Here is a 23,766-nt window from a genome sequence, read left to right as displayed (position 1 = left end):
TTCTTTTTAATTCTCACATTACAAAAACAGGAAGCAGAAAAAAGCAGCTGTTTTATTCAACTATTCACAGGAGAAATTTTTATAACCTGGTCATTAAAATACTCACTTCATAGGCCATTCTTAGAATATGGCAACAGATGTTACATCAACATTGCTTTATAATTACAAGAATATGGCATTTTACCTGTACAGGAAAAAAAAGCCCTTCACTGGGTACCCTCTGTCCTTCAGACAGAACCGTGAGACCCGGGGTGGGCGTCTTCCACCCTACAGCTCTTCCCTCATCACCCTCCAGGGCACGTCAGCAAACGTGAAGAACTTCGAGGAGACTAGAATCACAGACAAACTTTCTTTGAAGGCAGCCGTAATGACTACTCAGGCTTTTTTCAGAGGCCAAAACAGCTAATATGTATATTAAATTTTAAAAATGCAACACATTAAGAAAGAAGTTTACAAATGTAAGGAGAAGAAAAGGCTTTTGATTCTCCTTTCTGAACGAAAGGACATTTTCAGAACCAGGGCAGAATCCTGTGCCATGCGAAGGATAATTCCTCCTCTGTTAATTTTCTCAGGCCGTTTCCCTTGTATAAAAAGAGAAGGTCCTGAGTGAACCACTGGCGTTACGTGCATCCGCACAAACACACTAACGTACAGGAACGTCCACTGACTCTTCCTTCTTCTACTACCGCCGCGACAGCTTCAAATATCTGGTGAAATCCAAAGGCAAATGGGTAGCGACTTCATCGCAAAGTCTTTTGGTTAGTTGATTTAAATCTTCATTCAAAAATGAATCCCCTTGCAAAACTTTATCCTGAAAAAATATTAAAAGTGTGAGTTGAAATTTCTTACGCTACCAGCAAAAGCCAAGCTGTGAGCGAAGCTGAACTGGCAACAGGGACAGCAAAGCGACACATGAAACGCACGTTGCTGGGTCGCATCGGACGTCCCCCACACCGAATGGCACTGTCTCCTGGCTGCCTCTACCTACAGAATTCCAGCCCCAGAGAGCCAGCCTACCATCACTCCTGAACATGAAAAAAAATTCTGCCTCTGAAACAATCAGGCAAATTGGAATCAGTTATTAAAAAATTAATTTTAATTACATCTTTAAAAAAATGAAAAGGTAAGACGTACCTTCTTTTTGGGGCTTGCCGTTTCAACAGGAGGATTGAACGTCATTGCTGCCATGCTGTAGGCCTCAAAGAGCTCTACAGCGGACCTACAGTCACAAACAGAAATCTGCAGTCACAAAAGGACAATAACTTGATACTGCTTATTGTACCCAGAGAAGGACTCGTTATTCTAAACCCTTATGTTAAGATATAATCCCGCCAAGTCAACATCCATAAAATAAATCCTAAATCCCCATGTACTGACGACATTATCCAACTGACCCCCACTCACAGAGGTCTGGCGCACATTCAGAAGCACAGGCCTGAACAGAGAAGGCTGAGGAGGAGAGCTCACGTTCCATGGGATCAAGTACCAACTCAACCAACCAGAGTTACGTAAACAACATGCAACTACGTTTAAGATGGTCGTGGGAGCCAGAGGAGTGAAGCACAGAGTTACCCTCCATGGATTTCAGACAACACACGTCAATGAATCCACAACGGTTTGGGGTTGGCTGCCACTCTCCAAAGGAGACCGACGGGCAGGGGCCTGCAAGGGCTGTGCCTGGGGTCACACCCCAGCTCCACTCCCCAGGGGGAGACATATCACGAGTCTCCTTTCTCAAGCTTCTGGGGTAAAGCGGTTCCTCCTCTTCCTCTGGACAGGGCCACCGCTGGGATAAATGGGGCAAATGTTCAAGATCACTAAGGAAAACTTGCCAGGAAAGGTTGGTGAAAAAGATGACAAAAAATTGTTTTCTCCTTTTAAAAACAAGGCTGGGAGACAGGTGGGTAGAATGAGGGAAGAAAAATGTAAATGGACATTTTATTATTTTATGGCCCAAAGGTATCTCTATCTGACCCAGTAGGAAAAGGATTTATGGAAATCTACAAAGTTCATGCCTCATTTTGAGGGGTAAGCAGCTAACTAGTGCCATGTAAAAAAAATACAGAGCTATTTTGCCAAATCTCTCAGTATTTCAAAAGAAACTGGATTTTCAGATGAATTCTTCCAATATTAAAAATATAAAAACTAATTCATTTTCTGTTCAAACTCTCAAGAGGCCAGAAAATCAGCCTGCTCACCTACAGGTCATTTGCCAATGATCTCTGAATATAAAAAACCAATGCATTTGCAAAGGAGAAAAATCTACAACAAAATATTAATTCTGAGTGGTAGCTTTATCACAAGGTGTCTTTTAGATCATTTTCTCTTCTGTATAACTGAGGTATTTTCTAACTGGTTTTTGGGGGATAGGTAATTACTCTTTTCTCAACTTTTCTGTGCTTTAAAAGTTTTTCAGAATAAAAAGGTGTGGGGAGGCCTGGCTGGGCGGTTCAGCTGATTAGACTACCACCCAAGTATGTCAAGGCTGTGGATTTTTATACAAGAATCAGCCAATGAATGAATGAATAAGTGGAACAATAAATTGATGTCTCCCCCCACACGCCCTTTCCTCTCTCTCTAAAATCAATAGGTAAAACATTTATTTAAAAATGAATTCAATTTTTTAAAAAAAGGGCGGGAAAAGAAACTTCCTTAGGGCCCTTTTCCCCCTTTGGAAGAGTGTCAGGTGAATGCTGGGGTAGCGATCTGTGCTTCCTGCAGGTCAGGAGGCCAAGGAGAGAAACTGCTGCCCCCCCCCCGGCTGGCAGTGCTGCAAAACACTTCTTTCTTCTCCTCATTTCTCCCTTTCCGTCCTTGCAGGACCATCCAAGAAAAAAAAAGGGATCTCACTGTAGTCAGTCTCATGGATCTTCACATAAGCGCATATGGTACTATCTTAGTCACTGTTGAACCTGAGCCATGCGCATTTGAGAATTCACTATTCTTTCTATGTATCTACATGTGTAAAAATGTTTATGACAAAAAAAAAAAAATGTTGTGCTTTCCCAAAACAAACTACTAAAATCACAGCCAGCGTGCTTTCTCTTCGGAACAATTCAGGAATATGAAGTGAGACCAGATGCAGATCACCAACTAGCACTTTACATTTTAAAACCTATTACATTTTAAAACAGACTTCTCACAGTCAAGACCTGTCAACCGAAATTTCCAGTTTTATAACAAAGCAACGTAAATACCTTCGGCTCAACTCTGGTTTGAGCGCTTCAGAGCCTTCCAGGGGGGCCCCGGCGAGGAGGTGAGCCGCAAACCTCTGCACGACGGGGTGGAAGTGGCGCTGAGGGGAAGCAGGACGGCCACGTTTTGCACAGGTCAGTATTTCATAAAACACTAGCTACCGCAGATTTATTTAATGAATGCTACTATTTTTAAAAAACTATAGATGTGTGTGTAATTCATAAAAACCACGTAACTACGGGAACGACTTGTCTTTGCTCACAGGATTACACACAAATCTGTGCGATGAGCAAGTTTCCAGTGGCAGAGCTCAGTCTCGCCCTTGCAGGGTGAACAGAAAACCAAAACTTCTCCTTCAGATGACAAAGTGAGCTGACAGGCTTCCTGAAACACACTTTTGCCCCGTCTCACTCTAATGCCGTCCACACTGTAGGATCACTGCACAGGGGGGACCCTGTCGAAACTTGCGGGCCCACCAAAGTCTCCTTGGGAGGAGCCAATACACATGTGCCTGGGGAGGGAAAGACTTCAATAAACCTTACCCTACAAGACTGTCCCTCTCAGCTTCCATAGAAAATGTGCCTCGACATCTTAAAGAGTAGGAAAAGCAAAGTGAAACGCAAGCTATTAAAACATGAATTCTAGGAGAGGCGTACAATGTACCTCTTGTCCCAGAACAAGGTACATTATGTACTCTGGCAATAGCAACTGCTTGGGGAAAAGCTGAGCAAACTGCTCACAAACAGGAGGGAGGGGCACCCTTACCCGCAGTGCGTGCAGTTCCCAGAGGGCCGCGTTCTGAGCGTTACAGTACTCAGGCTCGTCCAGCTCGGGAAGGAAGACCCCACTGCCCTGAGATTCATTGTCAAGCAACAGATCAGTTTTGGGGAAAGTCTGCAAATATGTCACATAAAAAGGATTAATTAAATTAATATTATTAGTTTAAAGGAGGTTACTGGGTTCTGTACTTTTATGTATACTTAAATTTCATTTGATTTTATGGTTATATTAGAGCTATAAGCATAAAAACTTCATATCTAGTTTTAATTTTGTAAATTTAAGCTTATACCATGAGAGAACAAAAACTGCAAACGATTACTTCCCTTTCCTGGCTCGCTCTGAGAAGAATTAATCTTGCAAGAGAAAACAGAATATTCTTTTCACCCAGCAACCCCACTTTTAGGAATCTTTCCTGCAGAAATAATTACATTAGGTACACATAAGGATATTTACTACAGCATTATTTGTAACAGCAGAAAGAACCTATACCATATGATCTCACCTTTAACTGGAACATAATAAATAGAAGAAAAAAGGAAACAAAATATAACAACGAGACACTGAAGTTAAGAACAATCTAACAATGGTCAGGGGGGAGTGGGGAGGGGACAGTGAGGAGAGGGGATTACAGGAACTACTATAAAGGACACATGGACAAAATCAAGGGGGAGAGTGGAGGTGGGGGAGGGAGGGGGGTTCAGCTGGGGTGGGGTGGAGGGATGGGGAGAAAAGGCACACAACTGTAATTGAATAACAATACAAAATTAAAATTAAAAAAAAAAGAAACCATCAACAAAACAAAAAGGCAATCTACTGAATTGAAGGAGTTATTTGCCAATGATAAAAAAAAAAAGAAAGAAAGAAAGAAAGAATCTATAAAATGTGTTCATCACCATTGTGTTAAAAAAATATTGTAGAACACTATGTACATCATAATCTCCACAACCCTCTCCATTAAAAAATAAAAGCTATGCTGTTTGCATGTGCCTGGTGTGCGTGTTTATATATGAATTTTTTAAAGTCAGGAAAGATACCCACCAAATGGTAAAAATGGTCACCTCCAGAGACTGTCAATGGGGTGGAATGCTGTCCTTTTGTAATTTTATGTGCTTCCTTTGGTGCCTGATTTTCTTACAAGTGCGAATTACTTTTGTAATTAAATAACAATGTGAATGGTGAGGAAGGAACACACATCAAACAAAACACCACTGTTGCACGGCCAGGGCTTCGTGGCTGTCTTCGTCCCTGTCACTACTTACATGCATTAATATTCTGTTAGTTGCTAAAATGCCAATGCTTGAGTTTGGAAGAACGTGAAGAGCAAGGGTACATAGGCGCTTGATGAAGGCAAGGGCTCGCTGCTGAGAAACTTGCTTTCTGCGCTTAGTTAGCATGACATCAAGGCACTGGAGCACAATCTCGACCCCTTCGTTGGTAGCACCTAAAAGAGCAGACACACCCTTTATTACTTTCCCACGCTGCAACCTCACCTAATTCCGGAAAACTCAAGATCAACTGTCGTGCCCATCCCCAATCATCAGCCGAACCATGAAGTAGGGCCAGACTGCTCCAGAGATGTGGGTAGTACAGCAGCTCCAGCCAATTCCAGAAGTTCTTGCTCCTCCCGACTTACAGGAGGGTAAATACAGTCGCGGGGAACTGGCAGGCCAGCACTTCATGTACCAGTTCCTATTTCTCACTTTTTATTGGCTATCATTCCAGTCACAGCATATTCTTAAAAGAAATAAATGTTAAAGACATGTTATCTACACATACATACCTGCATGTAACTTGAACAGCATTTTGTAAAGATGTGTATAGAATTTCATTGGATCGATATTCAGAACATCACCTTTGAAATGACAACAAACACAGTTAGATGTGCTGCAGCCTCCGAAGGGAAAGCAGACACAGCTCAAGGAGGGGCGGCCCGTACCTTGCCCGGAAAGGACGTGGAAAGCCGTCTGGACGCAGTGAAGACTTTCTTGGTAGCTTAGGTTCTTAAAAAAAAAAAAAAAAAAAAAAATATATATATATATATATATATATATATATATATATATTTATTTATTTATTTATTTATAAATAATAACAGTACCATTTATATCTTAAAAAGTTATTCATTAATTGTTACTTACACCAGACTCAATAAGGTTATGTAGCACTACCAATAAATCATCAAAAAACTCCACATTTATAAGGTGAGCAAACCTAAAATCAAATAAAACTTAGTTAAAAGGTAATCTAAAAACAGAAATAAAACAGCCAAATTTACACTTGACTTTTTAATATTCCTTATTCCTAGCTGTGATAGCGACTGCAGAGATTAGTTACCTCTCAATTATTCAGATCGGCCTTTTTGACAAGCCACAGTCCTACACTATGCTCAGCAGGAATACGTGAGGTACAAACCAATTCATACAGCATTTCACAAACACTGCTGCCCCGAGAAGGAAGCTGCCTTGGCAAACGGGTTCCCCGGGGCAAGTTCACCGGGTACACAGACCTGTTCAAAGCCACAAGACAGCAGGCAGCACCAGCTTCTAGGAAAACGGGTGGCGGGGAGAAGGAAGGAGGACAGATTCTGCTATTTGTAAGAATATGGACTCTATGAAAGCTTTGAAAACAAAACGGAAAATAAGCTGGGCCTGGTGTCTAGTTCTGCAGTGAAATACCTTTATGATTCTAGGTAAGTCACTTGACTGGCCTGGGCCTCCATTTCTAACTGAGATCAATCAAAACAGAGTCAAAGAGAAAGAACTGTGGGAGCTACTAAACGTCAGAGTACTCTGTACACTGTAAAACATCAGGCACTGAAGTAGTTAGAGGGTATCTCTTCGGTATCAGTGTAAGAGCCTTTGACACCTAGAACAAGAAAGAGCCTCAGAAGTCACACATTCCCAGTCCACTGGTAAAATCTTTTGGGGGAGCAATTTAGCAATAGTTACCAAAATTAAAATGCGCACCCTTTGAGCTGGCCATTACATGAACCCAAGCGTACGGAAATACTTCCAGGGCAGCAAAGGGACTAGCCAAATACAAATAAAGCGAAGCAAGGAAAGGCTGGTGACCAAAAAAAACCCCAGAGAGAACTGAGGACACCGTGTCATCATTACTAAACCCTGCTTAAAATTCATGGTTTCATTGGTCTTATTATTTGGAAAGAATCTAAGAGGTTTTAACCCACGCAGCCCTTACTTGGCAAGACCTTCCAGAACTGCTGGCAGGAGAGGGGACCTCTGGGCCTTCTTCAATATTCTGAAGTAGGTTACAAACACAATATTCAAAGTCTCCGTGTGCTGGCCAAAGAAACAGACAGCATGACTTCAGTATAACGCAATACCCTTCCTCCTGAATTACCGTAACTATCACTTAAGCTCAACCTTTTTTTGTCCCTTCCCATCCCTCCCAACAATTCCATCTTAGGAGCTTTAACAAAATGAAGCTTCAATAGAATGAAGATACACATCAAACGATTTCATAAAACCAGCACTGACCACATTATAATTTCTTGAGTATCTCAAATCTAAGCCTCATGAAATAAACCAAAATTAGCCCTCGCTGGTGTGGCCCAGTGGACTGAGTGCCACCCTGTGAACCAAAGAGTTGCAGTCCAGGTCCCCAGCAGGGGGCACGCGAAAGGCAACCACACATTGATGTTTCTCTCCCTCCCTTCCTCCCCCCCCTCTCTAAAAATAAATAAACAAAAATAAAAAAGGAAATAAACCAAAATTATATAGCCATAAGTTGAAACAATAAATCCCTAGTTAGAATTATTTAACCAAATATTTAAAAAGCATAGAACAGCAATTTTCAACTTTTATCCTTTCTTATGATACACATAAACTAATTACTAAAATTTTGCAGCACACCAAAAAATAATTATATTTTTGCTGATCTGACAAAAGATATAGGTATAATTTTGACTCATTCACACTGAATGGCTATTATTGCTGGCCCAGGAGAATGTGAAACCACCTACCAATTTAAGTTTTTTCTCAGTGCTTTCTGCAGCTTCTGCCTCCCGAAGCTCTCGCTCTAGTTTCTCTTCTGCTTTCTTCCACTGAAAACAGATTGAAAAATAAAGAGTATATACCACTGAGTGAAAATAGCAAGCTTCAGAGAGAGATTACGTAAATATTGTGGAACACATACAACACCACCAGGTTGCCTATGACTACAAATATAAGCAGGAGAAAACGGTAAGAAGTCCACACGAAGAGTGGTGGCCCCGCAGGAGGGAGGCACCAACAAGAATGAAACAGGGAGGCCAAAGGGGATTCGAACTCTAACATCAATGCTTGTTTCCTTTTCAAGAAAAAAACTGACATCAGTCTATTAACATTTGCTCATTCAGAAAGGTGGAGACATGGGGTGTGCTACACTATTTTCTGTAGTTTTCTATAATTCAAATTAAAGCTTAAAAAAAAACAAAACAAAACAGGCTGAGCCCAGAAATTTTGGGCTCAATTCTTATTGTCAAATCATCTGTAACAGAAGTCAGTCATCTCCAAAACTTCCCAAATTCATTTATATACATTGCATAAAACCAGATACTATACAGAAATTCGACAAAATGTCAATTTGTTTTCACTTCTTTATGCTCTACAAGCAGCAAACTGGTTGCTAAGCTGCCCGAGACACAGGGCACTGACTGAGAACGCCTCTCCTTCCCTCGGGTGAGGCTGTGGATGAGCTGCCGCGTCCGTATCGGGTCCTTGCTCCCCATCACAACTACTAGCCGGCTTACATTAGGACAATGTGCTATAAACAATGAAAATAAGTATTTGCCTTCATTCGTTTGCAGTTACAAAGTCTAATTTGATATTTATGTCATGTTTTTAATATTATCACCCACACTTAAAAATGGGTATCCTGGAAATTATTGTTTTTATAAGCAATTGGATAACACTAAGGAACTATTTAGAAATGTTTTGAGAAATGGTAGCGACGAGAGTGGGGGTGGCAACTAAGGGCTGTAAGGCAGCCAGTGCCATGCACCCTGCTGGGCGCTTTGCCTGTGTCACCTCATTTAAATGCACAATGACTCTGGAAGGTGGAGACTATTAATAGCTCCATTTCTCAAAATATTTTTAAAATGCGCCCAGAGTTTCCTAGTCAATAAATAAAAGGTTTTAAATATGAACCAATAAAAACCTGATTCAATTAACAGAACGCCACGTTGCTGCTACACAGTCTTCCTGTGAAGGAAAACATCTACGCGTCACGCTGGATCAAAGGCAACCTTGAAGGCCAGCACTGCGAGGGTGTCTTTTTCACCATTACTCTTTTGCCAATGAATTGTCAGTTTAAACTGACTCAATAAAATATTTCTTTGTACTAAATGGTAAAATTAAATTCTCTAAAATTGGACTTATAAATATTTATAATTACTATTTAACAATAATTTTTACCTGTTTCTATACTATGATTTTAATCTAAAATCAAAACAAAAAAGGGAATAAACCAAACCTTTCTCTGCATTCTTGACAGACTTCTTCTCTTTTCCTTGAAAGTCATGAACTTTTTCGGTTTATTAATGTCCTCTGTATCTTTCTTCACTTCCACTTCCTTGATTCTTAAGCACAAGAATGTTTTTAACATCTGATATGGAAGAAAACACAATACACAACTTAATATTTATAATGCCCTCAAAAACTTCGAGAAAACTAAGCATTTAAAGATGTTATTTCCTTCCTTCATGCAAAAAAAAAAAACCTCTCAAAACATCTTTTATCCCATTTTACACAAAGATCCATTACCTTTTTGCTAGACATATGTGGTAACTTTTGTCGGGTATTTGGCTAACTACATGTAGCATTATTTTGCAGTCTAGTGGCAATAAGAGGCAAGAGCAGATTAGGTGGCTTTGGTGTGTAACGACTACGAAGAGCAGGCAGGCCAGGTAAAAGGTCTGAACAGCACTGGAGGAGGAGACATAAATTAGGTGTTTCTAAACCAGCTTTCCTTTACCACAGTGGCTTCAGTTTTACGGAAAATGGTTCTAATATTCATCTCCCCCCGCCCCACAAAAATAAACAACACGGAGACTGGTGTTATTAATTAAGACAACTTATCTTGAAGGAAGATTCCTTCAAGTCAACGGATCTCTAACTTCAGCAAACATCGGAACACCCGGAAGGTTTGCTAAAACACTAACAGCTGGGCCCGGCAAATCTCCCGTTCAGTGAGTCTGGGGCAGGGCCTCAGGACCCGTAGTTTTCATTTCCACTGATGCTGGTTCAGGGACCCAGTGAGAACTGTGGCCTTAAGCCACTCAAAAAAGTCAGACGCTGACTTGGAAATTGGCAACCATCCAAACACAAAGACAAAAGGGGTTTAAAACCCTACATTTTCTTGGGATAAACCACTCCACAGACCTCCGGAAGTCACAGAAGCATTCCTGAAAAAAAAAAATACTTGAGAACTACAGCTTTCTATTATTCCAACGTGAACATCGGAAAGAAAACTGAGTATTTCCGATGACAGGGCTTAGAGCACTAATGGCAGCCGGGAAAAACTAACTACAGACAGTGAGCCTAAGGTCATCCTAGGTGTGGGAAAGGTCAATTCGCGCATCTGTATTCTGTGTGCTCACAGATGAAAAATAACTCCAAATCAAAAAACGTGGTACACGGTCAGCTGACCTTTGGCAAGGACGCCAAGATACACAGCGGGGGAGGGTACGCTCTTCGATAAAAGGGGCTGGAAAAAAATGAATTTCCACCTGCAGAAGAATCAAACTGGGAGTCTTATCGTAAACCACTCACAAAAACTAAGTGGAAATGGGTTAAAAACTTAAATATAAGGCCTGAAACCACAAAACTACTAGAAAAAAATAGGGAAAAAGTGCCTTGATTTTGGCCTTGGCAAAGTGTTTCTTGCCTATGACACCGAGAGCACTGATACACAGGCGGGGCCACGTTAAATGAAAACTCCCGCACAGTCAACCGTCAACTTGGAAAGTCAGCCACAGAATGGGAAAAATATCTGCAAACCGTATGTGATGAGGGGTTAATATCCAAAACATGGAAGGAGCTCATACAACTCAATAGCAAAAAACAACCCAATTAAAAATGGTCAGAGGATCTGAACAGACATTTTTCCAAAAAAGACATAAAAGTATATATGAAAATGTGCTCAACAGCACTAATTGTCAGAGAAACGCAAAGCCGACCTCACACCTGTTAGAATGGCCGTTATCAAAAAGACACAACAACAGGTGTTTGATGCTCCTCAAAAAATTAGAGAGAGAATGACCATGTAACGCAGTAATCCCACTTCTGGTTGTATACCCAAAGGAGATGGGTAGACATCTCAAAGAGTTAAGCCAGTGTCCACAAATAAGTCAATAAAGAAAATGTGGTATATACATATAATGGAATACTATTCCACCATTAAAAATAAGGGTCCCACCATCAGTGACAACATGGATGACACTGGAGGACATTATGCTAAGTGAAATAAGCCAGACACAGAAAGACAAACACTGTGTGATCTCCTCACTTTTATGTGGAAGTTGAAAAGTGGAACACAGAGAACCAGTGGTTGCCAGGAATGGGGAAAATGGTAAAATGTTGATCAAATGCTACGAACTTTCAGTTAAAAGATAGGTATCTAAAGTACGGCATGGTGATTATAGTTAATAATTTGCTAAGAGAATAATCTTAAGTATTCTCACCACAAAAAGTAAAAAAAGGTAACTATGAGAGGTAATGAATGTGTTAATTAACTTAATGTGGTAATCATTTCACAATGTGTACGTATATTAAATTTTCACATTGTACACCTTTAAAAAGTCACAATGTACAACCTAAATATAGACCAAAACAACAAATTAAAGAATGAAGTTTATAATTCTAAATCACTGAAGTGGAAGTGTTTCCCTGTGAACAAGTTTTCTGTTCAACCCTTATTATCTCATTGCTCTATAATCCTGAATAAAGACACTAAATATTTTCTCTTAAGCGCAATATTTGTAATTTTAGCAGTTCCACTAAAATTATCAGCCTTAATGAAGGGGATCTAATGGCCAAGAAAGACTCTGAAATTAGGAACTGCAACAGGAGAAACTGCAAGGTGGGCAATGAAAACTGCAGCACTAAATGGAAGGTTACGTTTGCAGCACTGAGCGCCTTCCCTTTCTACTTCACACACTTCTGTAAAGAATAAACTGACAACTGAAAATTAAGTTTGTGACTTAAAGACAAATAAAATGTAAAGTAAAAAACAAAAGGCTTACCTCTGGCCTGACATCGTAATTTCTGCCCTTCACAAAACCAGAAATCACTTTAATTACTCCAAGGGATGCTTGGCCTAATTTATCTTGTTTAAAAAGTCTGCTTACGGCCTCACAGCACATTTCCGATATCTGAAAAATAAAACGTTACACTAGACCGCTGTTTCTCAACCTCAGCACCTAACGCTAAATACCGGACTTCATTTTCTTTAGAATGTTTTACTGTGGGGGCTGTCCTGTGTGTCGCAGGACGCTTAGAAGCCTGGCCTTCACCCCTACACGGCAGCTCCCGGGCCCCGGCTACTGCAGCCCTGGCTAATGCTCCCTGGAAGGCAAAACCGCCTCCTGTTCAGAACCACTGCCCCAAACTTAGGTTCAAAGAGTTTTCTTAAAGAAGCAGTATTCAGCAAAGTGACTCTATTTTAGTAATAAGTAAGAGCTCCAAAAGAATTTTGAGAGAAAAAAACCACATGGTCTATAATTTTCTATTAAGCACAAACAGCAACAAACAGCAACAATCAGCAACCCACCGACTTTGACACGTCGTTCATGAGAGGGACAATCAGCACGATGATGTTGTTGTGAAAGTTGAAATGAGGCAGGGCTACCAACAGCTCACACAGGCTCTTCACAGCCACTTCTGCCAGGCCTTTGTATGCCTTTAAGGAAACTACATGACTCTTCTTCAGCTTCCTTTGCTTCCAATCTAATCAAAAGACAACTGTAGTTAGTTACTTACTTTCCTCATTGGTCAAAGCTTCAACTAATTATCTTTCTTTTACAGTAATATGTGGTCATATGAAAACCCAACATACTATGCAAATTCTTAAATATGAGCTGTATCTACACTTACACAAATACAAGGCTATCATTACAATGTTTCTACCACACCTGTCCTCTGACTGTAACCACAATTACCAGAGTATCGGCTTTCTGTGTCTTAAAGACATATCAGACGAAAAGGGTCCCCAGGGGGTTAAAAAGAAAGGAGGGGACAGGGAGCTGGATACCGTAAAGGAGTCCTCACACTGGGCTCTCCAAGACTTTTCCCAAAACACTCCACTAGAAGTCAAGAAGCCTGGATTCAAATCCTAGTCACCCACTAATTGGCTGGTGACTATGAACAAGTTCCAAACTCTCTGAATCCCAGCCTTTCATACTCTAAAAATCCCAAGAATCTGGCCCTAGCCAACTAGCTCAATTGGTTAGAGCATCATCCCAATATATCAAGGTTGTAGGTTCAATTCCCAGTCAAGGCACATACAAGAAGCAACCAATGAATGCATAAATAAGTGGAACAACAAAGCAGTATTTCTAATTAATTAATTAATTACAAATTCAAAGAGTCTAAAACATCATTTCTCCTGAATTCTTGCTGAAACTCACAGTGGTATCTTTACCCAGGAGGTCCAAAAGAGAGTCAAGTTATCCTTCAAAATAATTGATGATGCACAGACCTATTTTCTAGAAATTTCTGCATACATATATTGTTACGGTGACACAGCATCTTGAATATGAGAATATGAAAACATGCTGGTCTCTCTACAGCAGATTCAGCATTTCCCTCTATATCATGTACAGCCAGAGATGATAAAGATGACACGGACGACAGTAACTTCTTTTAAGCTTGCTTCTCATATACATAGTTTTTCCCTCAACAGACTGTGTTCACCATAAGGAAGAACCATATGTTCTATTTACTTAAACCTGACAAGACTTCATAATGGAAAGATAAATGGATAAACAAAATGTGATTACAGACAATGGAATATTATTTGACCTTAAGAAGGAAGAAAATTCTGACACCTGCTACAAGAATGTATGCTTGATAACCTCCTGCTAAGTGAATCAAGCAAGTCACAAAAAGACAAATATTGTATGATCCCATTAATATGAGGTTCCTGGTGAGTCACACTCACAGAGACAGAAAGTAGACTGGTTGCCAAGGGCTGGGGGAGGAGGGAATAGGGAGTTAATGTTTAATGGTTACAAAATTCCAGTTGGGGCAGATAAAAAAGTTCTGGAGATGGATGATGGTGATTTTACTTAATGCCACAGGACTGTACTCTTAAAAATAGCTGAAGCTATATAAATGTTATATATGCTTTACCATAATTTTTTTTAAGCTTAAAAAAAAATATGTTTCGACCCACTTAGAACGGCCTGCACCTGCACGGTCCAATGCAAAGGCCACCAGCCACACAGAGCAACAGAGTGCCTGAACTGTGGCTACTCCCGCCTGAGATGTGCTGGAGTGTAAAATACACACCAGATTTTGAACTTAACACCCAAAAAATATAAAACATCTCACTAATTTTTAAAATTGATTACAAGTTAAAATGATAATTTAGACAATTGTAATTTACTATTAAAATTAATGATACTGCTTTTTACTTTTTTAAAGTGTGGCTACATTGTTTTTAATGACTTTTGTGTCTCATGTTATCAGGTTCTACCTCTTTTGACAGTGCTAGTCTACACAATGTTTCCAAGCCGTACCACTGGGAGAGTGAAATGCTAGTAAGCAGGTTCCAGGTGGGATGTCAGAGCTTACAGACAATATCCACCCCACCCACCCACCTCCACTATACCCCAGCACCTTCATGTCCTTTTTGGGCAAGGCATTCGGTAATCCTGTTCCAGCTGAGACAGCAACTGGGTGATCCTCAGGCCCTGCACTGAGTAAAGCAGCCCAACCTGGCCAATGAAAGCACCCGGCCTAGGCAACTGAATCCCTTCCCGTCATGCCCCGATTTTTCCTATGCCCTTCCTGTTCTGAGAACAAGGGTTCAACAGAAGAGTTTATCATCCTGAATAACTGACTCATAAGAGTTTTCAAAGGATTCATTACAAGTTATCCTTTTCCCCTGACTACTTACTTGCTCTCCAAAATAAAAATTTTAAAACACCAGCAGAATAAACTCCAACTATTCATGAATTTAAGACACATACAACTACTTCCAGGCAAAGAACTATAACAATACTGATACTAATAACTGATAAAACATAGTCCTTAACACAAGCTAGATATAATTTAAGTGCTTTATATCTATAAGTCAATTTACTTTCACACAACAATTCCATGAGGTTAAGTACTATTATTATTCCCATTTTATAGTCAGAAAAACCTAAGCCCAGAGAGAGTCAGCAATTCGCAGGATACAGGCGTTACGTGATGAGCCAAGAGCTGAACCCAGGGAGTCTGGCTGGAGACTCCGCTGGGGACCATCCGCTGCGCTGACAGTCGGCACGCAGCCCAGAACACAGAATCCGCCCTCCTGACCAAAGCTAAGGATGTCACACGCTTAAAGATGTTTAATATACCTTTAACCATTTGCTCCAAGTTTTCCAAATAAAATTTATATTGGCTAACGAGGCCTTCTTCAAATTCTCTTAACTTTTGGGTTTCTTTGCGTATCTGAAAAGACCAAAAGATCAAGCACTTTTTAACATCAAATTACTGAAATCTGAAAATTAGGACAAAATGTTGAGGGCCTACTATACACCCAGTCATGTAAAAACCATCAGAAAATAAAAATAAAAACCCCACCCTGGCTAGGGAGCTCCATTGGTTAGTGCCGTCCCCACCCGCCAGGGTTTTGAGTACAATCCGCAGCCAGGACATATATAAGCCGCAGCCCGTAAAGGCGTAAGTGGAACAACAAATCGATGGTTCTCTCTTTCCCTCCCTAAGAAATCAATTCAAAAAATCTAAGAAGAGACAAAATCTTGTTTCTCCCATCTCTCACTCTCCAAAATGTTCAGCTTATTTTGTATAGTAATTGTATTTAACATACCTTGGTAGACTTTTCTGCTTCGGTTAGGGGACGGATTTTATATGAAGGAGTGATGTCTTTAAATAACTCCATCAGAGAAACTGTCACCAGCTTTCGAACAGTAACGGCCACATCAGGATCCTGTTCCATCAGCATTGAACGCAACTCCTTCAGTTTTTTCACCTGTTACAGAAATAACATATAGGGCTAGAGAAGTAACGGCTAAATAATTACGAGCAGAGGCAAGAGCCCCGCATCTGGATCTGGCACAGTGAGCAGAATTCATACGACGACTCGGAGTCTGCTGAAGCCACACACAACTCCAGACTGCTCCCGTTATCTACAGGTAAATCGCCGAAGTCATAAATTTTCATGTTTTTGTCAAGTAAGTAGTTAAAAAATAACTTAAATAATAGTTTAAATTTGTTAATTTGCCTATTTTTAATTGGATTTTCTTAGAGAGACTTGTGTCCTATTTCCCTAAAAACAACCTTTGAAATAGCTTGTTATATATACATATCTCTCTCTCTCTCTCTCATGTATTACCATATATTATATAATCACATATACACAAGTTAACCAGAAATTAATATAATGTATCCACGTTAACGTAAGCTTCGAAGTTACTCATATAAAAGTCATTGGTACAAGATGATGTAATGCAGAAGTAAAAAACTGGTTTCAACTAATGTGCTTGCTTTGATGAGCTCCTACTGCCTGCTGGAGCGTTACCTTGAGAAGCAACGCCCTGGCTGATGAGCACTGTTCGCCACAGCAGGGAGTAGGACAAGCATGTCACTGCCTATTGGCTCTCCCTAGCCTTTACGAAATGAGCTCGAGCCTCCAAAGTTAGAAGAACTGGGTTCCAACCCAGTGGCTGTTAAAATCTGGAACAAATCACTTGAATTTTTAAAGGTTTTATTCTTCTGCTATAATATGAGATTAATTGCTTCTGTCTCTATGGTTTTGCAATGATTAAATGAGATAATACAGATGAGAAATATTCCAAATTCCCTCCCTGATTATGCTCCAGATCTCCCCACTTTGTTAGAAAAGGACAAATACTAGTCCAAAACAAACCCACATGAAATTTTTTCTATAGATGTAAATAATCTATTTTATTGTTCAGTAAACAAATATTTGTCATAGTAGAATGCTGGAGACACTAGTATAACAAAAATAATAGTAACACTTTATATAACTTCATGTATACATATCATTTAATCCTCACAGCAAAGTTTTAATACAGGTTCCATTCTCATTTTAGAGATGGAGAAAATGAGTCTTGCCCTGGCTGGTGTGGCTCAGTTAGTTGAGCGTCGTCCCACAAACCAGAAGGCCGTCGGTTGATTCCTGGTTAGGCAGCACACCTGGGTTGCAGGTTCGGTCCCTGGTCAGGGTGTGTACTGAGGACAACCAGTCGATGTTTCTCTCCCACACTGATGTTTCTCTCCCTCTCTCTCCCTCCCTTCCCCTCTCTCTAAAAATATAAAGAACATATATCTTTAAAAAGAAAAAGATAGAAAATGAGTCTTGGATATAGAACTTACCCAAAGTCTAATAGTACTTAGCAGAGCCAAGTCTAAACCTTGGGTTTCTCGAGGTGACGTGTTATAACTACCACCACCTTCTCTGGTGTACCCATGGCCCAGTGATAATTCATTATAACTTTCTCATTTACTGCACTTAAATATTTTACACCTACAAGTACTCCTAAAATAATGTCTTTCATGTGCACGTTCCTAACTAAAAACTCGACAGTCGGTCAAGCAAATTTGCAAGGAAGTTCCTCCTTCCCAGCACCATGTGTTACAACAGTAGGTCCAATACCTACACTTAAGAGACTCAGAGCACTTAAAAGACTTTTCCAAGATTACAGAAGAAATTAAGTTCAAACACAGAATTAGGCTAAGGTTCTGTCTACTCTCTTATTCTAACTCAGTTATTATGTTTTGCTAAAACTTTTCCTTGTTGTGTGTACTTATAGGTAACAGGAGAATCTTAAAATATTAGACATTTAGACCATATCTAACACGAGGAACCTAAAGAAATCACCACTACTTACATTATTTTCTGGATCTGATATTATGGCAGATGCCAAGGCAGCAATATGCAGTTTCTTTTCCTGTAGTTTCTTCTTTCTCTCAATTAAATGTTCTTCTAAGGTCAGCTCTGGAACAGGATCTTCAATGATCTCTAAAACAGGTTAGATTTTCCCTCTTAAACATTCCTTTATTTACAAGTTTCCAAGAACCTTATTTCATATCATCCTCTCAACAATCATGAGGCAGGTACTATACCATAAGGGGAAGGGCAATCTGATTCTGTGGTTTTAAAAAGTACACTATATTCTTTGTTTTCAACTCTACACAGTCCTTTGAACTGCATCAAATATGTTCACATTAAGAAATTCAGGGGGGTGTGATGGGCAGAGGAAGGCAAAGGGGGAAAAATTGGGACAACTGTAATAGAATAATAATTTTTTTAAAGAAACTTATATTGAACTAGATCTAATAAACACATGGGTATAATCTGCAAGAAGCCGATGCAGGAGGACCGGACACAGGTAAAGTAGCTGACCTGGAATCTCATTTACACTATTAATGAGGTTTGCAAAGCAGAGGCACAATTTAACCAGTTTGTTCTGTCACGAATTCCAAACCAATACAGCTTCAAACAATAAATGTTCTTTTAACTTTGATTAGAACTATGCTAGCTATTAGAAACTCACATTTAATGATTTAAAACAGATATACACAAAGTATAACTGTTCTAAAGAACCAAAATGATTGCATACCACAAAATCATTTTTGTAATTTAAAGCTAAACAGTTAATAGTTATCTGTAGGTAGGTCCTTACTTACAATTAAAAAGAATTCAAAACAATGCAATTAACAAGACTCTTCATGAATGCCTATAATTACAAATTTTAATTGCATAAATTTTTCCATAATAAAAAACAACAATCAAATTCCACAAGGTGAAACTTTCAAAATGTTGGAAAATGTTCAAAATGACCTTGAAATTCCCAGTACTCCAAAATGCACATTCCAGATTTTATCTAAAATTAAGTCACTTATATTAGGCAAAAAAAAAAAAAAAAAAAAAGTCTCAATTAACAATTAGTAACTACAAAGATGTGTCCCATTACCTTCCTCAGCTTCCAGCTCTTTTTGATCCTCATCATCTTGGTTAGTGTCAGTAACTGGAAAATATGTACATTAAAAACGTGATAACATCCTTAAGTGGTGAAACTACATAGAAAAGCACAGAAGTGATGAACATGAAACGCAGAAAAGCAGTTACTTTTTCGAGGAAGGAACAGTTGGTGACTAAGGGGAACACGAGGGATGTTTCTGGGTGCTATCTGTTTCTTGCCCAGGTGGTAGCTCTATGGGTGTTTTTTGTGATAAACCATGTAACTTCACTTCTTAAGACTTCTGGACTTTTCTGTGTGTTGTATTTCATAAGAAAAAATATCCATAAAAGAAAAAAAGGCTAATAAAGGATGACTAACATGCTCTAATTTTAGAAACAATAAAATTTGGTGAAATACTCTGAAAAGAAAATAATCACCTTGGCCTTATAGCTTCAGTTGCACTCACAGTACCACAAACACCTAAGATAATTGATTGTGTTTCTGGCCAAAATCATCAGCTTGCTATATGACTAACTGTAGCTGCCTCTATTTTGTAGATATGGGTAAAAGTCAAAATAAAGTTAAATTTTTAATGAGAGACATAAGTGGTATTATTAAGGAGCTGAAATTGTAACTAACACACAGGCTGATGCTCACCTGGCTTTTCCCTGGTCTGTGGGATTATCCCACTTTTATCTTTGATGGGAAGCAAGTGAATCAGTTCCTTCTCTGGCGCAGTTTGCAGAGATCTTGGTATTTTTTCATATTTATCTATAACGTGCTCATGCTTTCGTTTTTTGATGTGAACAGGCTCACTGAAAAAAAAAACAATTTTCAGTTTTAACATACTAAAAAGGAATGTAGGGACCTATCATTTTTAAAACACAGAAAAATAAACCACTAGCCAAAACTTCAACAGGTATATAGACATTAGCACCTAAGCCAGGCACACAGCAGAACTCAAGTATCTAGTAAATGAGTAAATTCTTTGTGTAGTCTACCACCGGACTCAACACATGGCTCTGTCTAGTTTTCCCTTGAGATGCAAAATAAAGCTGAAAGGTGCAGCAGAGTCTCTTTGAAGAACACGCCAGAGCCAAGGGGGGCGTACTGCTACCCTACGATCCCAAAAACCTTCAGAGCATAGCATGGACTTAGGAGTTAAAAAGATCTAAGTTTAAATTTCAGATCTACAACCTATGGTTGTGAGGAAGCATCAGTCTCCTCTCTGTAAGTGGGAGCGACACCCACCTAATAGGGTAGCGAGGACTGAGACCATGGCCACGAAGAACTCGGGACTGTTCTGCCAATTCCTCAAACAAAGAACAGCATTCTTCCCCATTCACTCTACTTCACTATTCAGACTCAAACGAAATAAAGATGTACGCTAAATAAATGCAGCTTGTTTTATTCATGAACTTCCCTTATTTAGGAAATAAACTGAATAATAAATAGGGTTTACTCTTTGTCAACACTGTGTTCAGAGCTCAAGTTTTGCACTAATCACCTAAGTAAAATTCAAAACCAAGTTTTTAACACTAAAGGATATGCATGATTATAATCTAAATGAAATATTACCTAGAAGAAAGATCTCTCGTTAGAAAAGATGCTCTTTGTCCTAAATCCCTCATTAACTGTAAGTCATCTTCATCCATCATATCTAAAGGAAGGGCTTCCTCTTCTTCCTCCTCTTCCCTCTCAATCCTTTTACCTATTCATCAAAAAAAAAAAAAAAAATCAGAATCAAGCAGTAAGAGATGTAGAACTCCGCATTTAGGAAAGACGTATGCTTTTCTAGTACCTAAGCCCAGTGTTTCTAAATGGGAGCACAACTCACAGGTTGGGCAGGACAATTCTTTGTTATACCGGGGTGTCCTGAGCTACCCAAAGTGCTAGCATCTCTGACCCCCAAAACCTAAATGCCAGGATCACTCACGCCCAGGTCACTACAACAATCAAACAATAAATGTCTCCACACTGTCTACAATGTCTTTCAGCGCATTTGAGAACCAATGACTTGGCCCCTCAGTTCTGTCTGATCGCCAGTAGCTTTCACCTCCATTCCACTTCAGCCACTCCCTCCCAAGGCCACATCCCAAACCGTGGCGCCCACCCCACTCTCAGACTTTAACCCTTTAACCCTTTATCCTTCCAGCTCTCATTCAGTTACTGCCACTCACTTCTCTGACCAAATATATAGGCCTTTTGCCCACTCTTCTTTTTCTATTTACCAGTGTGTTCCTATCAGACATGTGGTGACAGCCTGTAATTTCAAGTGGGTAAAAGCTTCAGTAAACACCTAGTCTTTTTTTAAATTAAGTTTATTTTGTACACTATTTAATGTTAGAACATAAAGAGTTTGATAGACTCCAAATGCCTGATAGACTCCAACATTTAAGAATGAAGAAATCATCTGCTTATTTTTAATATATAATTATTAACACATCGTGCTTTTTAAATTCTATTGAAATTTAGATGGAAGAGACATTTATTTAACTCAACCATCACATTTGTTTTACAGATTAAGTATCTGGAGATTAAGTCACTCACTAAAGCCACTTTGCTATTAAGTATCAAAATTAAGAGAAAAGCCCAAGTTTCCAGACTTCCAGGCCCATGACCTTTTATATATCACAATAATATGTTGCCAAGAGATCAAATGAAATAGGTCAGGATTAAGAGAATGAGATGCACATTGGAAGACTGAATAGGTCAGATACAGTCAAATATAACTACCCTGAAAGTATCAGTAACATTGTAGAACCGGTCTGCCTCAAAATGGTCATATTCCCTACCTGTTTTGAATACTTGGGAGTTCTTGGATAGTTTCACAGAAGAATAACTCTGACAATTACAGCTCTATTATACTCCAAGTTTCCAAATAAAAAGAAAGCCCGATGTTTAGAATACTACATGAATTTTGGCAACACTGTGAAGAACACAGCAGAGAAAAGCGAAGTTCTTACCCTAGCTATCTGCCAGTGAACGGGAAAGTGACATGGCATGCTGCCTGACATTTATTTACTGCACAATTCTGAGTTTGTTATCCCAAGTATTGTATCTTCAGGTCTGCTTTCTAACCATACTGAAAGCCGAGGCCAGCTCTTTCTCACAATGAATACTGTACTGAAATGTTTTCTTACACTGACTGGTAAAGCATAAAGGACTACTATCCTTACTAACTCTTACGAAGATCTGTGAGCAAGAATAGCGACCAGTAGAATGCAGTTATTTCATGAAGAACATTTTAAAACAAACCGATGGAAATTAGAGCGTGAATGCTTTCACAATTACCTGGTCGTTTTTTCTTCGGGTCCTCCAGGGGGATGGGTCTCTTAGACACTGCATCTTTGACAGCTTGCCTTAGTTTCCTCTGTTCTTTTCGGTACTTCTTGAGATTACTTTGTTGTTTAAATTGCTTATTTTTTAGCTTGTTTTCAAGTTTGACTTTACTTGTCTTAATCAGCTTCCTAAAGCTTGGGACCTGTTTTTTATTTCTTCTCTGGAAAACAACAACAGGAGGAATGCTGCATATCCAGAAACATATTATTTTTTAAATCAGATTAAAGAGAACTGATTACAAATTTCAATAGACCAATTCCACAATTCTAATGCCTCACAGCCAAGGATCTTGCATATAAGAGCTAAAACCAAACTATGGCATTAATCCTACAGAATGGCACTAGAGCAATAGTTACTCCAACCAGGGGTCTTATTCATGACCAAAAGCCACAGTTACTAAAGAGGGTCTAAGACCCCCCAAAAAGTTAGGAACCACTGATCTAGTGGTAGGTGGTTATTCAAGCCTATCTTAGTTCAGCATACCCAGAGCACAATGCTGGCTGTCTCTGACAACAATTGACATTTACATATTGCTTTACCACTTACAAAGTTCTCCAACATATTACCTCCAATAGCTTAGTTAAGCAATTAACTTTACATTACTGGTAAAGTTAAGCCTTAAGATGACTTGTCAAAGACCCTTAAACTAAGGAAAGCAACACTGAATTCGGGTCTTTGGATTCCAACTCTCTTGCTGGTGACCCCTTATTCAGAAATCCAAATCCTAGGGCTAGCTCTAATTTTCAGCGAGAACCGGAGCAAATCACTTGCTTTCCTATCTTCTTACCCTTTCGGGGAAGAAGAAGAGCTCGTTTCGAATCCCATGACTCACACTATAAATTCACTGAGAACAAGACCCTGCATCTCATCCGTAAAATAGGGGTTTGAAAGACAATCGTGAAGAACCCTTCAATGTTTGACATCCTAGAGATGCAAGACTTGATGCTGGTCTCATCGTGGCTCCTGAAGCCGAGCGCGAGCACAGTGAGCACTGAAGGAAGAATCAGGTGAAAAAGCTAGGAAGCAAAGAGCGCAAAGAACCGAGAGGGAGCCCTAAGTCTAGGCCACCGCCCCCTAAACAAGGACGAAAAATCGGGCAGTGACTCTCAGCCGAAGCGGTCCTAAATTGTGGGGGCTGGGCTTCTGAGGACCCTTACCGCCTTCATCCTTAAATCTGAAGGAAGCTCCCGCGCGACAAATTCCCCAGGGGTAGGAATAATCCAGGAATCCCAATGGGAAGACACACGTGTGGCAGTGGCAACACCGCAAATCGGAAGCTGCTGCTAGGCCCTCCC

The 23,766-nt window shown here is 39.7% G+C and overlaps 2 protein-coding genes across 2 annotated transcripts in view; one reads left to right on the top strand and one right to left on the bottom strand.

The window, feature by feature from the left end:
• Positions 1-3,218, top strand: part of PLCE1 (phospholipase C epsilon 1) — a 332,067-nt gene extending 328,849 nt beyond the window's left edge. The window contains exon 33 of the mRNA XM_045197747.2: positions 3,135-3,218. The gene's annotated coding sequence lies outside the window, so the exon portion shown is untranslated. The remainder of the gene's footprint in view (positions 1-3,134) is intronic.
• NOC3L (NOC3 like DNA replication regulator) lies at positions 33-23,766 on the bottom strand. The gene is made up of 21 exons (XM_024563463.3): positions 23,629-23,766; positions 22,424-22,631; positions 20,708-20,840; positions 19,787-19,944; positions 19,142-19,195; positions 18,056-18,186; positions 16,012-16,173; positions 15,539-15,632; positions 12,745-12,920; positions 12,218-12,346; positions 9,448-9,579; positions 7,958-8,038; positions 7,174-7,274; positions 6,114-6,186; positions 5,912-5,975; positions 5,756-5,827; positions 5,235-5,416; positions 3,961-4,089; positions 3,198-3,295; positions 1,135-1,219; positions 33-811 (listed from the first exon to the last, which is right to left on the bottom strand). Exons 1-21 carry the CDS (start codon positions 23,635-23,637, stop codon positions 683-685), a joined length of 2,400 nt encoding a protein of 799 aa, XP_024419231.2. The 5' UTR covers positions 23,638-23,766; the 3' UTR covers positions 33-682.

Source organism: Desmodus rotundus, chromosome 4 (genome assembly GCF_022682495.2).
Source record: "Desmodus rotundus isolate HL8 chromosome 4, HLdesRot8A.1, whole genome shotgun sequence".
Taxonomy (NCBI): Eukaryota; Metazoa; Chordata; class Mammalia; order Chiroptera; family Phyllostomidae; genus Desmodus; species Desmodus rotundus.
Note: the sequence above shows the minus strand (reverse complement) of the source record. Positions and strands in the feature narration are given on the sequence as shown.

Excerpts from the sequence above, each read along its gene's own strand:
- NOC3L (XM_024563463.3), bottom strand. Across the intron at positions 19,945-20,707 it reads ACGAGAGATCTTTCTTCTAG|TGAGCCTGTTCACATCAAAA; the intron begins GTAATATTTCAT and ends TTTTTTTTTCAG. Across the intron at positions 9,580-12,217 it reads ATTACGATGTCAGGCCAGAG|ATGTTAAAAACATTCTTGTG; the intron begins GTAAGCCTTTTG and ends CTTCCATATCAG.